General features: G+C 45.4%; 1 protein-coding gene across 7 annotated transcripts in view; it reads left to right on the top strand.

Moving 5' to 3' along the window:
* RCL1 (RNA terminal phosphate cyclase like 1) overlaps positions 1-19,010 on the top strand; it is a 96,170-nt gene that overhangs the window by 23,821 nt on the left and 53,339 nt on the right. Inside the window, exon 1 of one of the 7 annotated variants that reach the window (XM_080819573.1) lies at positions 7,971-8,276. The exons of 1 other annotated variant lie outside the window; for it this stretch is intronic. In XM_080819573.1, the coding sequence (XP_080675699.1) occupies positions 8,141-8,276 (136 nt within the window). In that variant the 5' untranslated portion in view covers positions 7,971-8,140. Of the gene's footprint in view, positions 1-7,970; positions 8,277-11,004; positions 11,168-19,010 lie in introns of those variants that run through there. 5 more of the 7 variants (XR_013967726.1, XM_080819574.1, XM_080819578.1 and 2 more) reach the window with 5 other exon arrangements.

Below are 19,010 nucleotides of genomic sequence, written 5' to 3'. Positions count from 1 at the left end.
CTTCTAGCTCAGTATCCCAACCTTCTTAGATGTTCCCTCAAGAGAGCGGGGATCTCCTTGTCGTAGGGGGGCTGGACTAATGACCTGTGAGCTTCTTGGAGCTCCGTAAGTCTGTAATCTCTACCGACTCCCCAGTTAGCATCTTTCACAGTATGTTTAATCAAGAAAGGGACAAGAAGCACAGACTGCGGGAGCCAGACTGACTTGGGTTTGAAACCCAGAGTATTAATTTTCTGTAGCTGGGTAACAAGTAACCACACACACAGTGCCTTGAACACATGGTTATTATCTCACTGTTTCTGTGGGGCGGGAGTCCAGGCATGGCTTAGCTGGGTTCTGTGTTTCAGGGTCACACCAGCTTGTCATCAAGGTATCAGCCAGAATGGGTTCTTGTCCATAGGCTCAACTTCTATGTACTGACTTTAACAACTTGGATGTGCAGATTTATGTATTTCATTAAATTTGGAAAGATTTGCTCACTATTTTTTTCAAATATTCTTTCTGCCCTTTCCCTTTCTTCTCTTCTTTTGCAACTCCCATTATGTGTATGTTGGTATACTGGAAGACACCCCAAAAATCTTTTGTTTGTTTTTTAAGCTTCTCGAAGTGTGATTCTTTTAAAGATTTTTTTTTTTAATTTGACAGAGAGAGATCACAAGTAGGCAGAGAGGCAGGCAGAGAAAGAGGGGGAAGCAGGCTCCCCACTGAGCAGAGAGCCCGATGCAGGGCTCGATCCCAGGACCCTGGGATCATGACCTGAGCCGAAGGCAGAGGCTTTAACCCACTGAGCTACCCAGGTGCCCCTCAAAGTGTGATTCTTAAGGCAGAAGCATAAACACGACCTCAGGAGTTGGCAGAAATGTCAATTCTTAGGTCTTACTCCAAACGTATTGAAGAAACTCTAGGGTGAGACCCAACAATCTGTGTGTGTGTGTGTGTTTTAATTGACGTTGACACACAATATTACAGTAGTTTAGGTGTGCCACAGTGATTTGACAAGTCTACACATTAAGCTATGCTTACCACACGTGTAGCTGTCGTCTGTCACTATACAACCCAATTATAATATCATTGATTATATTCCCTACATTGTACATTTCATACCTGTGACTTATTCATTCCATAATGGGTAGTTTGTACCTCTTACTCCCTTTCATCCATTTTCCCCATCCCCTCCAAACTCCCTCCCCTCTGGCAACCACAAATTTGTTTTCTGTATCCATGAGTCTATTTCTGTTTTTCCTTTGTTTTGTTTTTTAGATTCCCCATGTAACTGAAATCATACAGCATTTGTCTTTCTTTGTCTGACTTGTTTCATTCAGCATAATATCCTCTAGGTCCATCCATGGTATTGCAAATGGCAAGATCTCATTCTTTTTTTTTTTTTTTTTTTTTTTTTTTTTTAAATTTTTTATTTATTTGTTAGAGAGAGAGCGAGCGAGCACAGGCAGACAGAGTGGTAGGCAGAGGCAGAGGGAGAAGCAGGCTCCCCGCGGAGCAAGGAGCCTGATGTGGGACTCGATCCCAGGACGCTGGGATCATGACCTGAGCCGAAGGCAGCTGCTTAACCAACTGAGCCACCCAGGCGTCCCGATCTCATTCTTTTTTATGGATAAGAGTCCATTGTGTGCATATACCATATCTTCTTTATCTGTTCATCTACCAATGGACGTTTATGTTGCTTCCGTATCTTGGCTATTATAGAGCTGCAACAATAATAAATAATGCTGCAATAAACATAGGGGTGCATGTATCTTTTTTAATTAGTGCTTTTTGGGGGGAGGTTAGCTATCTAGCAGTGGCATTACTGGATCATATGGCATTTCTGTTTTACGGTTTTTGAGGAACCTCCATACTATTTTCCAAAGTGTTTACACCCATTTACATTCCTACCACCAGTGCTTGAAGATTCCTTTTTCTCCACATCCTCACCCACACTTCTTATTTCTTGTCTTTGTGAGTTTAGCTATTCCGACAGGTGTAAGGTGGTATTTCATTGTGGTTTTGATTTGCATTTCCTTGGTGATTAGTAATTTTGAGCATCTTTCCTTGTGTCTGTTGGCTGTCTGTATGTCTTCTTTGGAAAATGTCTATTTAGATCTCTTGGCCATTTTTTAATTGGATTGTTTGTTTTTTTGGTATTGAGTTGCGTACATTCTTTATATATTTTGAATATTAACCCCTTATTGGATGTATCATTTGCAAATATCTTCTCCCATTCAATAGGCTGCCTTTTTGTTTTATTGATAGTTTCCTTTGATGTGCAAAATCCTTTTATTTTGTCATACTCCTAATAGTTTATTTTTGCTTTTGTTTCCCTTATTTAAGGAGACATAACAAAAAAAATGTTGCTAAGGCCAAATGTCCGAGAGGTTACAACCTATGTTTTCCTCTAGGAGTTTTATGGTTTCAGGTTTCACATTTAGGTCTTTAATTTTTTTTTTCAGTTTATTTTTGTATGGTAAGAAAGTGGTCCAGTTTCATTCTTTTGCATGTAGCTGTCCAGTTTTCCTAACGCCATTTGTTGAAGGGACCATCTTTTCCTTTGTGTATTTTTGTATTTTTGCTTCCTTTGTTGTAGATTAATTGACAATGTAAGAATAAGTTTACTTCGGAGCTCTCTATTCTGTTTCATTGATCTATATGTCTCTTTTTGTGCCAGTACCATACTGTTTTGATTATTTTAGCTTTGTAGTGTATCTTGAAATCTGGGATTGTGATTCCTCCGTCTTTGTTCTTTTTCATGGTTGTTGACTATGAGGTCTTTTGTGGTTCTATATAAATTTTAGGATTCTTTGTTCTAGTGCTGTGAAAAATGCTGTTGGTATTTTGAATTTTTGGGGGGTGAGGGTGTAATTGTAAATGGGACTATTTTTAAGATTTCTTTTTCTACAGCTTTGTTATTAGTGCACTTAGAGAGAGACCCTTGAGAATTAATTTAATACTTCTAAGAGTTTTTTGGTGGAGTCTTTAGGATTTTATATATATAGTGTCATGTCATCCATAAATAGTAACAGTTTCATTTCTTCCTTACCAATTCAATTGCCTTTTATTTCTCTTTCTTGTCTGATTGTTGTGGCTAGCAGTTCTAGTACACTGTCTTGAATAAAGGTTTTTTTTTTTTTTAAGATTTTATTTATTTATTTGACAGTCAGAAATCACAAGTAGGCAGAGAAGCAGGCAGAGAGAGAGAGAGAGGAGGAAGCAGGCTCCCCTCTGAGCAGAGAGCCCGACATGGGGCTTGATCCCAAGACCCTGGGATCATGACCTGAGCCGAAGGCAGAGGCTTTAACCCGCTGAGCCACCCAGGCGCCCCTTGAATAAAGGTTTTGAGAGTGGACATCCTTGTTTTGTTCTTAAGCTTAGAGAAAAAGCTCTCCATTTTTCACCTTAGCAGTCTATGTTTTAACAAGCCCTCTAGGCAGTTCTGATGCATGCTAAGGTTTGAGAACCACTGCTTTAGACATTTTTGAATTTATTGATTTAGGCTATCCATGTATCTTTCAATTAATTGATTAAGTAATTGATTCTAGTCACATTATTAAATTCCTGGGTGGAGGGAGAGGGAGAGATTCTCCAGCAGACTCCCCGCTGAGTGTGGAGCTGGATGTAGGGCCTGATCTCACCACCCTGACATCATCACCAGAGCCGAAATCAAGAGTTGGACCCCCAACTGACTGAACCATCCAGGTGCCCCACTATTAAAGCCCTAAATGATAGAATGTGGTTTCTGCACTCTCTGGGTCACTTTTAGAGAGATTACACATAAACAGGTTATAAAAGGGTATATACACAAAAATGTAGTTGTGAATGGTTATTGTGCGGGCCCAGAGGCAGGGCACTGAATGCAGAAATTAATCCTAAAACTGGAGCAGTGTAAACATTCGTTCCAGGCTGAGGTGGGGAAAAGCCTGTAGGTCTATTATGGTTTGAATAAAGGAGATGATGAGATAGCAGAATGGGTGAAATGTGGTGTTGAGCAACTTTATGGATTGGGAAGAATCCATTTCTACTCCAGTCTCTAAATCCAATGTCCATTGCTGAGCCAAGCACACTTTTATCTTTATCTTATTTTATCCTTATCTTTATTTGTGGAAGCGACTACAAGGCAAGATATATGTTATTTACTGTTTAGTGTGAGAGAAAAATCTATGAACAGATTAAAACGTTTGTAATGGACAATTTCAAATATAAATGTAAGTCGAGAGAATTGTATCATAAACTCCTATATACGTATAATCCAACTTTTGAGCGAGTTGGTGTGAGGCTCAAATAAGATTATGTATGTAAAACCTTTAGCAGAGAACCTTCCTCTCAGTAGGCTTTCAATAATGGCTTGTTGTACCAGTCAGGGTTCAACCAGAAAAGCAGAACCACTCACTAGAGATTTGCTATAGGGATTCGATCTTACGCAGTTGTGGGGGCTGGTTTCACAGTCTGTGAGGCTGTTGTCTCTGTGCCTGTTGATAAAACCCAAAGTCAGTAGGATGTGCTGGAACTCGCATCAGCCCTCACTGCCTGCAAGTCTCCAACCTCAAAGATGTGAGTGACCAGCAGAAGATGGTGTCCTTCATCATGGAGGTAAATGTACTTTGGCTCAGTGGTTGGGAGTTGCTAAAGCAGGGTCAGGTGAGAACTGGAACAGCTATGGGCCCAACTGTTGCTCTCGACCACTAGGCAAGATCAGCATCAGATAAGTATTCCCACTGCAAGAAAACCTGGAACCTTTCAAACACAAACAATGTGGCTTTGACTTTACATCTTTCAAATCTCATGCAAGATGTTTCTTCTCCTAGTTTGCTAACCTAGAGTTATGCAAGGAAGGGAATTCAGGGATATGTAGTTTCAGTTATTTGTTACTGTGTAACAAACTACCCCCAAACCCATAGCTTAAAACAGTAACAAACATTTATTTAGCTCGGGAACATGCAGTTTGGGGGGCTCTGAGGACAGTTTATCTGTGCTCCAAATGGTGTTACCCAGAGTGGCATCAGAGGCTGGCTGGGGACTGGAATTACCTGAAGGCTCCACCACCCCCATGTCTATGATTGATGCTAGCTGTCAGCTAGAATAGTCCACTCTCTGTGTGGTCTCTCTGGCCTGGCAGCTTAATAACAGCCAGGCCTTTAATTGGAGATTCAGGGTTCCAAAGATTTAGGACTTAAGAGAGAGGGAGAGGGAGACAAGTGGGAGAGTGAGAGAGACAGACAGGCAGATGGAATTTGTATTTTGGTTGTCATTTATTAGCTATGCCACTTTAAGCAGGTCATTTATTTTCTCTGAACCTCAGTTCTCAATTTTTTAAAAAAGATTTTGTTTATTTATTTGATAGACAGAGATCACAAGTAGGCAGAAAGGCAGGCGGTGGGGGGCGGGGGAGAAGCAGACTCCCTGACAAGCAGAGAGCCCAAGGCGGGGCTTGATCCCAGGACTCCAAGATCATGACCTGAGCTGAAGGCAGAGGCTTAACCCGCTGAGCCACCCAGGCACCCCTCAAATTTTAAAAATCAGGACTTATTTGGGGGTTGCCCAGAAAAAGACTCTGAGGCAATAATTTGAGTGAAAGTAGTTTATTTGGGAGTTAATCGCAGGAAATATCAGAAGGGAGCTGAGATGTGTACAGGGAAGGAAGGAAGCTGGTAAAAGTTAATCAAGCATGTTACCACTGTGGGCAGCTGGAGCTAAAAACCTCTAGGGAAACCTGGGGAAGTATTGTAGAATCCATGTCACAGAGCTGTCTCATCCAAGGGTTGAGGAGCTGGGATATTGATACATCAACTCCCATCAGTCATTGGTTGAAGACTCTGGGGAACATTAATTCCTCAGCACCTCTAATCTGCTGAGATCTTTGCAAGAGGGAAAAACCCTCAGACAAAGATACAGATGCTACTGGAGGAAAATTAACAGGTTTGCTTTGAAAATGATAAGAGCTTAAGGGATATGAACAGGGCACCCACGAGGTTTGCTACAGAGTATAGGTTGCTGAGTAATTAAAATGAGATGATACACAAATCCACTCCTGGCATGATGGTTCCCGTTCTTTTTATTTATTTTTTTAAAGATTTCATTTATTTGCCAGAGAGAGAGTACACACAAGCAGGCAGAGGCAGTGAGAGAAGCAGGCTCCCCGCCGAGCAAGGAGCTAGATGCGGGGACTCGATCCTAGGACCCTGGGATCATGACCTGAGCGGAAGGCAGCGGCTTAACCAACCGTGCCACCCAGGCGTCCCGATGGTTCCCATTCTTGCTTTGGAACATGCTACTGCAGGATTGAATGGATGCACTGAGGTCCAGGAGTTTTCAATACTCACATCAAGAGACACTGCCAACTTCCTGAAAGGCAGTCTTAAGAAATGGAAAAGGCAATAATATCAGTGGATTACCCACCACTCTCAATAGACTTCAGGGCTAATAACATGTCACTCTATGGGAGTGCAGACCTCCCCAGTGTTTCCCTATAACTGAGTCGTATCTACACAAGGGTCGCTACCTTGGCTAGTCTTTTTTTTTTTTTTTCCTTTCTTTCTTTTTTTTTAAAGATTGTTATTTGCTTATTTGTCAGGGAGAAAGAGAGAGAGCACAAGCAGGGGGAGCTGCAGGTAGAGGGAGAAGCAGGCTCCCTGCAGAGCAAGGAGCACCATGTGGGACTGGATCCCAGTACCCTGGGGTCATGACCTGAGCTGAAGGCAGACGCTCAACCAGTTGAGCCAACCAGGTGCCCCCCCACACCTTGGCTAATCTTACTCAAGCTCCAACCCTTGCAGATCACTGCCCCTTACCCTGCAAATGTTCTGGAACTCACGATCTGGTGACATTATCCAAGAACGGTTGCAAACCCAGGTTGTTACGATATTGGATTCATAAGTTTGCAGTCATTTGATAGATGTCAGTGCATCTCTGAAGGATTTTATTTATTTATTTGACAGAGAGAGAGAGACAGAGAGAAGGAACACAAGCAGGGGAAGTGGCAGAGGGAGAGCAGGCTTCCCGCTGAGCAGGGAGCCTGATATGGGTCTCGATCCCAGGACTCTGGGATCATGACCTGAGAAGAAGGCAGATGCTTATGGCCTGAACCACCCAGGCGCCCCTCTCTGAAGGTTTTGAGCAGAGGAGTGACATAATCCAATCTTTGGTAAGATTCTGGTATGCAGGATTAAAAGACAGAAAGAGGCAAAAGCAGAATCTGTGTGTGTGTGTGTGTGTGGGTTGTTATTACAACTATCCGTTTTGAGGCATGCGGGATGGGAGACACTGATTTGGCGGAAGCGCTGTGCATGTAAAGGGACCGATGTGAAAGGGGCACATCTTGGTGTCTCATAATAAAGTAAGCAATGGCCTGGTATCGCAAGACTCCAGTCCCCATGCATAGGGCCACGCCACCTCTGCAATGTTCCTCGCGTCTTTCCTCCCGTGTAAGGCGGGAATGGGTGCACCTCACGGGATTGCAGCTGGGAGCGAGGGGACTGCGCCGGCTGCGCGCTCAGCACAGAGTCCGCAACAGGATAACGCGCTAATCCCATCTTCTCCAGCAGGAAAAAGGCGGGGGGAGCTAATACCAGGTACATCCAGGGTTTGCCGTAAGTACTGAGGCTAAGTACCGCGCATGTAGTAGGCACCAACCCCAGCCCGTCGCCCCCCGGGCCCCACGCGTGGAGGGAACGCACAGACACTATCCGGGAAGGGGAGCTCCCGCGCTTGGCTCCCGAGCTGCCCCCCGCACGCGCTTCCTCCCGCCGCGCGCTGTTGCCGGGGCCCAAGCACCGCCCCACTCCAGCGCGGGCCAATGGCAGCGCGGCCCGGGCACCGCCCAGCTCCAGCGCGAGCCAATGACGACATCTCGCGGGCACCGCCCTGATCCTGCGCGGACCAATAGCGGCGAGATCTGGCGCGGGAGCCGTCCCCGGTCGGGTGGGGAGGCGGGGAGACGGCTGCCGGCTCCGCCCCTCTCCCCTCTGACCCGGTGTCTCGTCTCTCCGTCTTCCTGTTCCAAACCACGTGGACGCGCCGGGGGCTGCGGGGTTTACGGTAGAGAGCCCGGGTCACCACCGCCGCTGTCGCCGCCGCCGCCGGGGTCGCGACTCCCGCGCCCGTCCGAAGTCGCCGCGCCCCGGCCGCCCGCGCCTTTGCGGAGGGCGCGCACATGGCGACCCAGGCGCACTGCCTCAGCTACGCGGGCTGCAACTTCTTGCGCCAGCGACTGGTCCTGTCCACCCTGAGTGGGCGCCCCGTCAAAATCCGAAAGATTCGGGCCAGAGACGACAACCCGGGCCTCCGAGGTAACTCAGGGCGGGCAGTGCGCGGGGTGGGCGCGGGGGCCGCGGGAGTGCGGCGCCGATGCCCTGGGGGCCGTGCGCGGGGAGCCTGCGCGTCCCGCGGGCGCGTCGGGGAGGCCGAGCGCTGCGTCGCCCCCACGCCCGAGCGCGCCCGGGGCTGAGGGGGGAGGCGGGGTCGGGCCCGAGGGGTGTGCTCTGCTGCGCGCTGCGCTGGCGTCGCCGGGGCGCCGCTAGTAAACAGCTACACGTTTTCCAGCGCTACGTGTTGCAACAAATCCCGGGCATCTCCCCCTCGCCTGCCTTCAGTCCCTCTTGCTCACGCCGCGAGCCTCTCAAAGCATAAAGGCACTTTGCTGGACCGAAATGTGGCGATTGGGCAGATAGAAGATGGAGAGAGAACTGGAGAGAAAAGTACCACTGGTTGGTTCCGTGCCCTGTCCCAAAACACGTCTCAGAAGCCGCTGCCCCCTGGGACATCAGCTGTCTCTGTCCCCATGATTTCTCAGCCGCCCGCACACCTCTCCCTGGGTGTGGATTAAAGAAAAAAAAAATCAAAATTCTGTTTGTTTTTAGCCGTAATTGGGATGTGCGCGGGACAGAAGCTTTGTGATGATTTTTTTTTTTTCTTTAAATCATAGGTCTTAATTGCCTTGACTTTAGTCACATTTGGTGACAAGCGTTAAACTACAGTTTTCCAAGCTTTGCCCGACAAAGGCGGATTGATGGAAAAATAGGCCCTGTTTAAACTCACATCGAGTTAAGTGGTGCCGGTTTTAAACTGGCCCTCTGAAATAAGACGCATGCATTCGAAAGCTTCTGTCTGGTTATTCCAAATTGGGAGATTCACTCGAATCAAATAAGGAAATACCTACCTGCAAATGGAAGGAGAGGGTTTGTGCTTGGGCTTGGAAGCTTTGTCGGTCCTGTTGAAGTGTTTACTTTGGCCCGGAGTTCTGTGCTAGGTGGCCGGCCCGTTTCGTCATCTGTCTGAATGCATGTTCTGGAGGGTTACATCTCAGCCTCTCTTGAATGGTGATTGGTTGCCCATGAAGGGAAAATGCTATGTCATTGATGGAGATAGCCGGTTGGGAAAGAAAGACCCTCCCTACCTGGTGACCGTGGGAAGGGCTTGTGTTGGTGCATGATTCTTCTCCCTACCTCTCAGAAACACTGAGGAAGGTAAGGAGGGACGCCTAGCACGGTGTCTGCCGGGTGCTCTCCACATTGTCCCTATTCTGAACTGGCTTGGGCAAAGCAGTTGCTTGATTGCTCTGCTCTGTGGCATTCTCATCCAGCTCTCCCCTTCACCTCCAGTTTACTGTAGAGAATTTGCCATTAGCTAGATATGGTTAAGACAGGCTTCTACCTCTGTGAACGGTGGGCATAGGTTTTTGGTTTTTGGTTTTGTTTTTTTAAATATTTATTTATTTATTTATTTGACAGCTATCAAAAGCAGGCAGAGGGGGTGGGGAAGCAGGCCCCCTGCTGAGCAGAGAGCCAGATGTGGGGCTCCATCCCAGGACCCTGAGATCATGACCTGAGCTGAAGGCAGAGGCTTTAACCCACTGAGCCACCCAGGTGTCCCTGGGCATAGGTTTTTTTGGTTGGTTGTTTGTTTTTTAAAACAATATAAGTACTTTGGCCTGGAAACCTGGGATTTCTGTGGGAAATTTAGTGCCTGTAAGATACAATTTAGTGTTTCTCTTTTGACGGGTGGTCTCCAGACTAATATTTAATGTTCCGAAGGATGCTTCACCACCCCCCGCCTCCCCGCCGCCGTCCACTGTTTGTGAACATCTCTTCACTGCCACACACGCAAACTCTCATTTCTTCCAAGAGGGTTTGGCTGCTTGGCACTTCCCTGAAAGGATGCCAGGCTCCACTGCTTGGGGGAGGTTGTGCTCATTGGCAGATTGTGTTGGTATTTTATGGGGAGCCCTACATGAAGCATTATTTCCCTTACCTTATTAATACATCAAGGGGTAAAAAACAGGCTCCTGATTTAGATCTTCTTGTGCTGGTTTCAAGTCCTTAGAAATCTTGTAGGTGTTCACTTAATTTCTTCTAAAGGGTGGCGTGGGTGGCTCAGATGGTTAAGCGTCTCCCTTTGGCTTGGGTCATGATCCCAGGGTCCTGGGATCGAGTCCTGCAGTAGGCTCCCTGCTCAGCAGGGAACTTGCTTCTCCCTCTGCCTGCACCTCCTCCCCCTGCTTGTGTGCTCTCTCTCTCTCTGACAAATAAAATCTTAGAAAAAATTTCTTCAAGAGCAAACAGAGATATTTGTATGCATATATATGCATTCATAATTATACATACATGTATGTGTATGTACACATATACATAAACACACATACATGTTTATGTGTATAAATCCATGTAGCCCCTGCTACATGGTATGTGGTCATAGTCAAGTGAGTTGAAGATGTAGCCGGGGGGTGTGCTCCCAGTCATCTCTCCCTTTCTGACTCAGATTCTGAGAATTGGAAAAAGCTCGGAGCATATCCAATAAAATCTTCAGCTTAAGTATAAAAATTGCATCTCTCCAAGGTCCTTGCTTAATCATTCCTCCTGGTGTGGGCTCTGGAGGGCGGGGGGTGTGGGGCCCTTTTGCTTCAGGGGCAGTGGTTCAGAAAAGGTTACTGAGCCCCAGTTTGTGCAAGCCTTTGTGGGACTGTAAACATGAGAAGCGGTTGCCCCACTTCTGGAGGAGCTTTCTGAGTAGGAAGTGCTTGAGAGAGTAGCTTGAGTAACGTCAAATAGGAAGAGCTGAATGTTACAGAGGGACTCCACGGACCTAGGGCAGAGGCTTCCCGGGGGTTAGAAAGGAAGACTTTCTGGGTCTGCTTGTGGTCCGGATGGATACCGTGGTGGACTGTTGCTGAAAGGAACAGCTTGTGAGTCAAAGAGTTCTTTATTTATTACGTTGAGGTAAAATCCTTAATTTGTTGTGGTTGTAGTAGCTTGGTGGTTACGAGCTTGATCTCAGAGTTAGACCTTGGTTTGAGTCTTGGTTCTGCTTTTGCTATTAGCTCTTGGACCTTGGGCAAATTCTTTAACATTTCTGAGCCTCAGCTTTTTTTTTTTTTTCGTCTATTAAGTGAGGACAACCTTACCAACTTCACTGGGTTATTGTAAAGATTAAATGAAATAATACTTAAAGTACACAGAACATTGGCGGGCTTGCGGGAAATCCAAATGTTAGCTGGTTTGGGAGTGCCTGGGTGAACCATTTGGTTAAATGTTTGACTCTTGCTGGGGCGCCTGAGTGGCTCAGTGGGTTAAGCCTCCGCCTTTGGCTCAGGTCATGATCTCGGAGTCCTGGGATCGAGCCCCACATCAGGCTCTCTGCTCAGCAGGGAGCCTGCTTCCTCCTCTCTGTCTCTGCCTGCCTCTCTGCATACTTGTGATCTCTGTCTGTCAAATAAATAAATAAAATCTTAAAAAAATGTGTTGAATTAATAATTGAATAAGCATTAAAACAGACAACAGGCTTTTAAATGTTCGACTCTTGCTTTCAGCTCAGGTCATGATCTCAGGGTTCTGAGATTGAGTGCTCGGCAGGCTCTGCGCTCAGCAGGGAGTTTTCTCCCTCCCCTGCCCTCCTTGTGCACGGTCTCTCTCTCATATAAAAAATAAATAAATCTTTTAAAAATAATGTTATTAACTGGTTGTATTATTATTTTAACTTTTTTTAAAGATTTTATTTATTTCTCAGAGAGAGAGAGAGCACAGCAGGGAAAGCAGCAGGCAGAGCAGGCAGAAGGAGAAGCAGGCTCCCCGCTGAACAAGGAGCCTGATGCAGGACTCGATCCCAGGACTCTGGGATCATGACCTGAGCTGAAGGCAGATGCTTAACTGACTGAGCCACACAGGTGCCCTGGTTCCTGCTTTTATATGGAAACCTCACATATTTAAAGAGAATTATGCCTTCTTTTTGTCCTCTCTTTTCAGTCTAAAGTTTTCCTTTTGGGTGATGTCTTCCAAATATTTGTGTGTATTATGTATAATGTAGTGGTTTTCAACCAGGGCAGTTCTGCTCCCCACAGGGACATTTGGCAGTTTTTGGAGATATTTTTGGTTGTTACAACTGGAAGGCTGCTCCTGGCATCTTGTGGGTAAGAGCCCAGGGTTACCATTAAACATCCTGTAGTGCAAAAAAAAAAAAAAAAAAAAAAAAAAATCCTGTAGTGCACCAGACAACTCCCTCGCACAAAGACTACTGCCCAGAATGTCAACAGCATGGATGTTGAAACCCCCGGCATATGAGACTTAATTATTATGCGTTTTCTTTTCTTTCCCCGTATCTCTAGTAGTTGGGAATAGTGTATGGACCAAGAAAGCTGTACAGGGATTCAGAAGGGGATGGGACACAAGTCACACTCTGTGACTTCAGGCAAACAAGCCGATCTCTCTCTCTTTTTTTTAAAGATTTTATTTATTTATTTGACAGAGATCACAAGTAGGCAGAGAGGCAGGCAGAGAGAGGAAGGGAAGCAGGCTCCCCGTGGAGCAGAGAGCCCTATGTGGGGCTCGATCCCAGGTCCCTGGGATCATGACCTGAGCCAAAGGCAGAGGCTTTAACCCACTGAGCCACCCAGGTGCCCCAACAAGCCGATCTCTTAAGTAAAACTGCCTCCTTCCAGTGCAGAGCAATTGTATGCAATGAGAAGATTTTGAATCCCTAAGAAAGATGATCCTAGAATGGTTTTTACTAATTACACAACCACATGTATAGTTTCTGCTTCATTCTGAGAAACACAAACAATTATGTTTCATTCTACTCTTGCTGTTTGTGAGGAGGAAGTAAATATTTTGTTTTGCTTCTGTGTTCCTGCAGGTAGAAAGCCAAGGCATAGTTAGGTGAGGTAGCTGGGGGTGTTGAAGTCCATGGGTTGACGGAGCTGGAAGGAGGCTGCAGCCGGCTCCCGCCCGGAGGGCTTGTTCTCCCGTTTAACTGCGCAATGGACTTGGCTGTTCCTCGTCATACCCGAAAGCAGCTGTCTGCAGCGCCCCTGTCTCTGGATTTCCTGCGGACTGTGTCTTGCAGGGTTAGTTTGAGTTCACAGTTTATGGGTAAGGTGAGGTCCACATGGAAAGAATTCCATGAGGGTAATTGTTTAAAGTGGGACTAGGGAGAGATGGACTTGGGCAGGAGCGCTGGTTCAGCGGTTGGAACGCTCTTGCCTGTCCCTGAGCCAGTCTGGTGACCAAGCCTCACTGTCTTCGCCTGTGAAATTGGAGAGAGGGGTTACGTGGGCCCATGGGAGTGCCACACATGGCTTCAGCGGATGAGATTCTGAAAAGGGTGGGGTAAGTGGAGTTTTAATCGAAAGAATTCCTTAAAATGTGTGGCGGAAATGCTACGTAGAGTCCTTTGAAAGGAAAATATCTTTTCGTGAACTGGTGTGCTGTTTTGGGGCTTAATCTTGCTGTTCATAAATTGTATCTTCTAGAAGGAGAATTGTAAGGGAAAACTTTCTCCTCTACTCTCAATACCTCTGACCCCAGATGTGTGGGATTTTTCCCCCTACAGAGCAGTTCTTCATTTCTCAGTGAGATCCGGCTGGGTATACTGCAGACTGAACTCCATTCTGACGCTGTCTGCATGGAGAGACTGTAGATCCCACTGGGTAAGGGCTCAGTCCCACAGGACTGCTGCCCACTTTGGACAAATCCCAGTTGCAAATTCAGGCCACTTGTACTTCTGACCCACTGGTTATATAAATTGGGGGTTCCCACCATCTCCTCCCCAGGTCTGCTAATTTGCTAGAATGACTTACAAAGCTCAGGGAAACACCTGTATTCACCAGTTTATTGTAAAGGATATTATAGAAGGTACAGTTGAACACACTCAGAGGTATATAGGGCCAGGTCCTGCAGGGTCCTGAAGTAGAAGCTTCTGCCCTCTGGAACCAGGGTGTGCACCACCCTTCTCACATGTATGTTCATTCACCGGCCTGGAAGTTCTCTCCTTGTGCAAGAGTTTTAATAGGGTTTAATCTCCAGGCAGCCTCCTTCCCTTAAGGTCAGCAGGTAGGGCTTAAAGTTCCAGCCCGCTGATGACTCGGTGTTTCTCGTGACCAGCCCCATCCTGACGTTGTGTAGGGACCCCATCCGATGTCACCTCATCGGCATAAATTCCAGTGTAATCGAAAGGGGCTTCTTAGGAATAAGTTTTAGGAGACCCTCCTATTATTTTGGAACTTCCAAGGATTTTAGGAGCTCTCTGCCAGAAATCGGGGACAAGGGCCAAATACATTTCTTACTATACTGCATGGATGCACCTGTATTTTGTTTCAATCCGGCTGAGACTCAGAGTTACTGATCAGTAACTAGAGTTGGGGAAGCCTGATGGCCCTATCAAGGATAGTTGATTGAATATTGTCTCGTGGATTGGGAACCTGCCCTCTTGTGCCTCTGTTGACCGTTAGTTTGCTATCATATGTTGATTATTGGGTACCCAAAATGAGATACTCCTTTTTGAAAGACAGATGCCAGGAATCCTAATTGTTTGCCTTCAGATCTGCTGTTGCTTGGAAGCTATAAAATACTATTCCAGATGGAACCGTGCACCGTCTTTTTTTTTTTTTAAGTAAGCTTTTAATTTTGAGATAGTTGTGGATTCACATGAAGTTGTAATAAATAATACTGAGAAAGCCTGTCTACACTTCACACAATCCCCTCCTCCCCATGGAACATCTGGAAAAACTGTAGTAGAATGTCACAGCCAGGAAACGGACAGGGATGAGAGTGAAGGTATGAGCCTCCGTTACCACGGGTCTTCCTCAGTTTGCCCTTTCTCAGCCACACCATCGTCTTCCTCACACCACCAGCTCCTTAACCCTCGGCAATCACTAATCTGTCCTCCATTCCTATAATTTTGTCATTCGAAGAATATAAGTGGAATCATATAGTAAGTAACTTTTTGCAGTGGACGTTTTTCATTCAGCATGATCTTCTGAAGATCTCAGTTTTTCTCAGGTTTTTTCTTTTTTATTGCTGAACAGTATCCTATGGTATGAAAGTATTAGTTTTTTTTAACCATTCACCTGTTGAAAGACACCTGGATTGTTTCCTTTTTTTTTTTGCCATTATGAATAAAGCTCCCGTAAACATTTGTGTACAGGTTTTTATGTGAACATAAGTCTTTCCTTTGGATAAATGCCCAGGAGTATAGGCGCTGGGCTGTATGGAGTTTGAATACTTAGGAAACTGCCGAAGTGTTTTCCAGTGTGGTCTTACCATTTTATATTCCCACCAGCAATGTGTAAGTGATTCAGGTTCTCTACACCCTTGCCAACATTTGGTGGTGTCACTTTTTTTTTCCCTATGGGCTTTAAAATGTGTTACTTTTTCTAAAATCAACATTTTAATAACTTGGCTAAGCCCGTGCAGCGGGTGGCACTGAGGCACCCTCCTGGCCTCTGGCCCTGTCTCTGGCCCTGCAGAGTCTGCTGGGCTGTTTCTGGATTAGTCCCAAGGTTATTGGCTAACAGGCAGCAGCTCAAGGTTACTGTCCCACCCCTGTCCCCACCAGATGTCACATTTTGGAAAAGCCCCATCTTGATAACACTTTCTTGTAGAACGTGATATTCTCCGATTTGGGGGGACGGGCTAAAATTTCCTTGGTTGTTGCCAGGGGTGGGTGATGCTAACAATGTGAAGGCCACTGATGGCCTTCAGAAAGAAGAGGGAGGCGGTGAACTACCACCAGAACACCGGTTGAGTATGGCCTGGGCTCAGAGGAGGAACAGGAAACTCAGGAGTGCCCTCCCGTCCCCCCAGGAGAGGGTGGAGCCCACGGCCCACTGTGCTCTGAGTGGCATTCCTCACACACCTGGGGTGCCGCAAGGAGCTGCAGGCCAGACAAGGCAGTTGCCGCGTGGGCACCTGCACCGCTGGGGGCGGGGACCATGCCGGGACGGTGCCCACCGCAGCCTGGGCCTGACCCAGGCCTCCATGCGGGGTGGCCGGGGGCACAGGAAGCGTAGGCAAGCCACAACTAGGGGATGCAGGCCTCAGGCTGCAGCAGGTGGCTGTCACCAGAGGAGTCACTGCAGGAGCCCGAGGAGTCCGAGTAGGATGTTCACGTTGAGAGGCAGGAGGAAGAACTCCACGGAGGACCGGTCCCAGGCTGGGGGGTGCTTCCTCTGGGCTTGCAGCCTCTGTGCTTTGTGCTGCGCCTGGGCTGCTCCTCGTGCCCTCCGACCGCCGTGCGCAGCGTTTCTAGTTTTAGCTGTCCTGATTGTACTGTCTTGTTTAATTTGCATATTCCTAATGCCTGATGAAGGCCAACATCCTTCCCTCTGCCTGTTTGCCATCAGCACCACCTCCTCTGACATCTTTTGTTCACTGCCTACTAGGATTGTTTTTAAGCTTAAGTTTTGAGAGTTCTTTATGTGTTCTGGTCCTTTCGTGTCAGACATGTGGATGGCTGATACTGGATCACACACTAAAGCTTGTCTTTTCATGTTCTCTCTCTCTCTTTTTTAAGTAAGCTCCATGCCCAGCATGGGGCTTGAACTCATGACTCTGAAATCAAGAGTCACCTGTTCTACCAGCTGAGCCAGCCAGGCGCCCCCAGTCTTGTCGTTCCCTTAACATGGTCTTTTTGCAGAGCAAAAGATTATACTTTTAATGAAATATAATTTATCAAATTTGTCTTTTATGGCTTGTGCTTTTGGTGTTGAGTCTAAGATCTCTTTGCCTAGTTTCAGATTTTGAAGATTTTCAGTGTTGTTTTCTGAAGGTGTTATAGTTTCACATTTGACTTTGTATGACTGCTCCAGCACCATTTCTTGAAAGGCCATTTCTTCCATCAAATTGCTTTTGTACCTTTGTAAAAAATCAGTTGGGCACATTTGTGTGGGTCTCTTTCTGGGACTTTTCTTTGGTTCCCCTGATCCATATGTCTGTCCCCTTGCCAGTACCACAGACTTGATTATTGTACCTATAATTGTGTAGATTGATACCTTCAGCTTTATTCTTACTTTTTGTGATTGTTTTAGCTGTCCTGATTACTTTGCCTTTCTGCATAAATTTTAGAATAATTTTGTCTTTATCGACACAAAAATTCCTAAGATTTTGACAGAAACTGTGTTAAACATATATGTCAATTTGGGGAGAATTGTCATCTTTACTGAGTCCTCTAAGCCATAAACATAGTATATATCTCCATTTATTTGGATCTTCTTTACTTTCTTTCACCAGCATTGTGTAGTTTCTAGCATACAAGTCCTGTAAACACTTTGTTAGGTTTACACATAAATATTTTACTTTTTCTAGCAATTGTCAGTGGTATAGTATTTTTAATGTCGGTCTCCAATGCTAGTATATAGAAGTACAGTTCATTTTTGGGAACATGTTTATCCTCTACCTATGCTGAATATACTTATTAGCTCTAGGTGTCTTTTTGTACATTCTTTGGGATTCTCTATGTAGATAATAACATCATCTGTAAAAAGGAATAGTATTATTTCTCCTTTCCAAACTTTTTGTCTTGTATTCCCTTCTCCTTGCCGCATTGGCTAGAACTTTTAGTACCATGCTAAGTATGCGACGAGAGCAAACTGCCTTGCCTCGTTCCTTCTCTTAGGGAGAAAGTGTCCAGTGTTTTGGTGCTAAGTGTAATGTTAGCTGTACGTTGTTTTTGGTTTTTTTCATCATGTTTTCATCATCAGATGTTTTCATCAATGAGTAAGTTCCCTTCTATTCCTATTTGTCTTATTTCTTAGGTACTTCTGTAAAGAAATTAAAATCACATTGTGTATATTTTAAATTTTTTCCTTAATATGAGCATTTCTCATGTAATTAAATAACTATTTAAATTTTTAAAAAAGGTTTTTTTTATTTGACAGACACAGCAAGAGAGGGAATACAAGCAGGGGGAGAGGGAAAGGGAGGAGCAGGGAGCCCTATGCAGGGCTCCATCCCAGGACCCTGGGATCATGACCTGAGCCAAAGGCAGATGCTTAACACCCAGGTGCCCCTATTTTAAAATATTTTTAATGTCTTTAGAGTATCATAAGGATCTTTCACAGGCTATTTAATGAGAGCAGTTTTCTTTGCTATTTAAATTGTGTTATAGTGCCTTTATTTATATTTTTTCTAATATAAATTTCATGTATTTTAAAAAAACACACATGGTGTGAAAATCAGAAGGAACAAAAAGGGTTTATGAATTGTGTCTCTTTCTCTTTTCCATCCTCCCTTTCCCATGAAGCAGTCAGTATTACTAGTCTGTTGAGTTTCTTCTCAGGGCCCTTTTTTCCACAAACAAGCAAATACAGGGGCGCCTGGGTGGCTAAGTTGGTTAGCTGGTTAAGCGTCTGCCTTTGGCTCAGGTCATGATCCCCTAGTCCCGGGATCAAGCCCCACATTGTGCACCCCACTCAGCAGGGAGTCTGCTTCTCCCTCTACCCCTCCCGCCACTTTTGCTTACTCTCTTACTCTCAAATAAATAAAATCCTTAAAAAAAAGAAAATACATATGCACATTTTTCTTTTTAATTTCACTCAACATATCATGGAGGTGACTTATATCAGTACATAAGAATTCTCCTCATTAATTTTAAGGCTACAAATTGTTCTGATGTATATCTAATATCTGTACATCTAACATTTATATGTGACATGTATATAGTATTAGAAATTTATTTTAACACACTTATTGTTTCTAGATACTGAAATTGTTATGATACTTTGAAGCTAAAAATGTGTTGATTGAGATTTGTTCCTT

The sequence above is a fragment of the Martes martes genome (assembly GCF_963455335.1).
Source record: "Martes martes genome assembly, chromosome: 12".
Lineage (NCBI taxonomy): Eukaryota > Metazoa > Chordata > Mammalia > Carnivora > Mustelidae > Martes > Martes martes.
The sequence above is the reverse complement of the archived record's forward strand: the minus strand, read 5'-3'. Positions and strand labels throughout refer to the sequence as shown.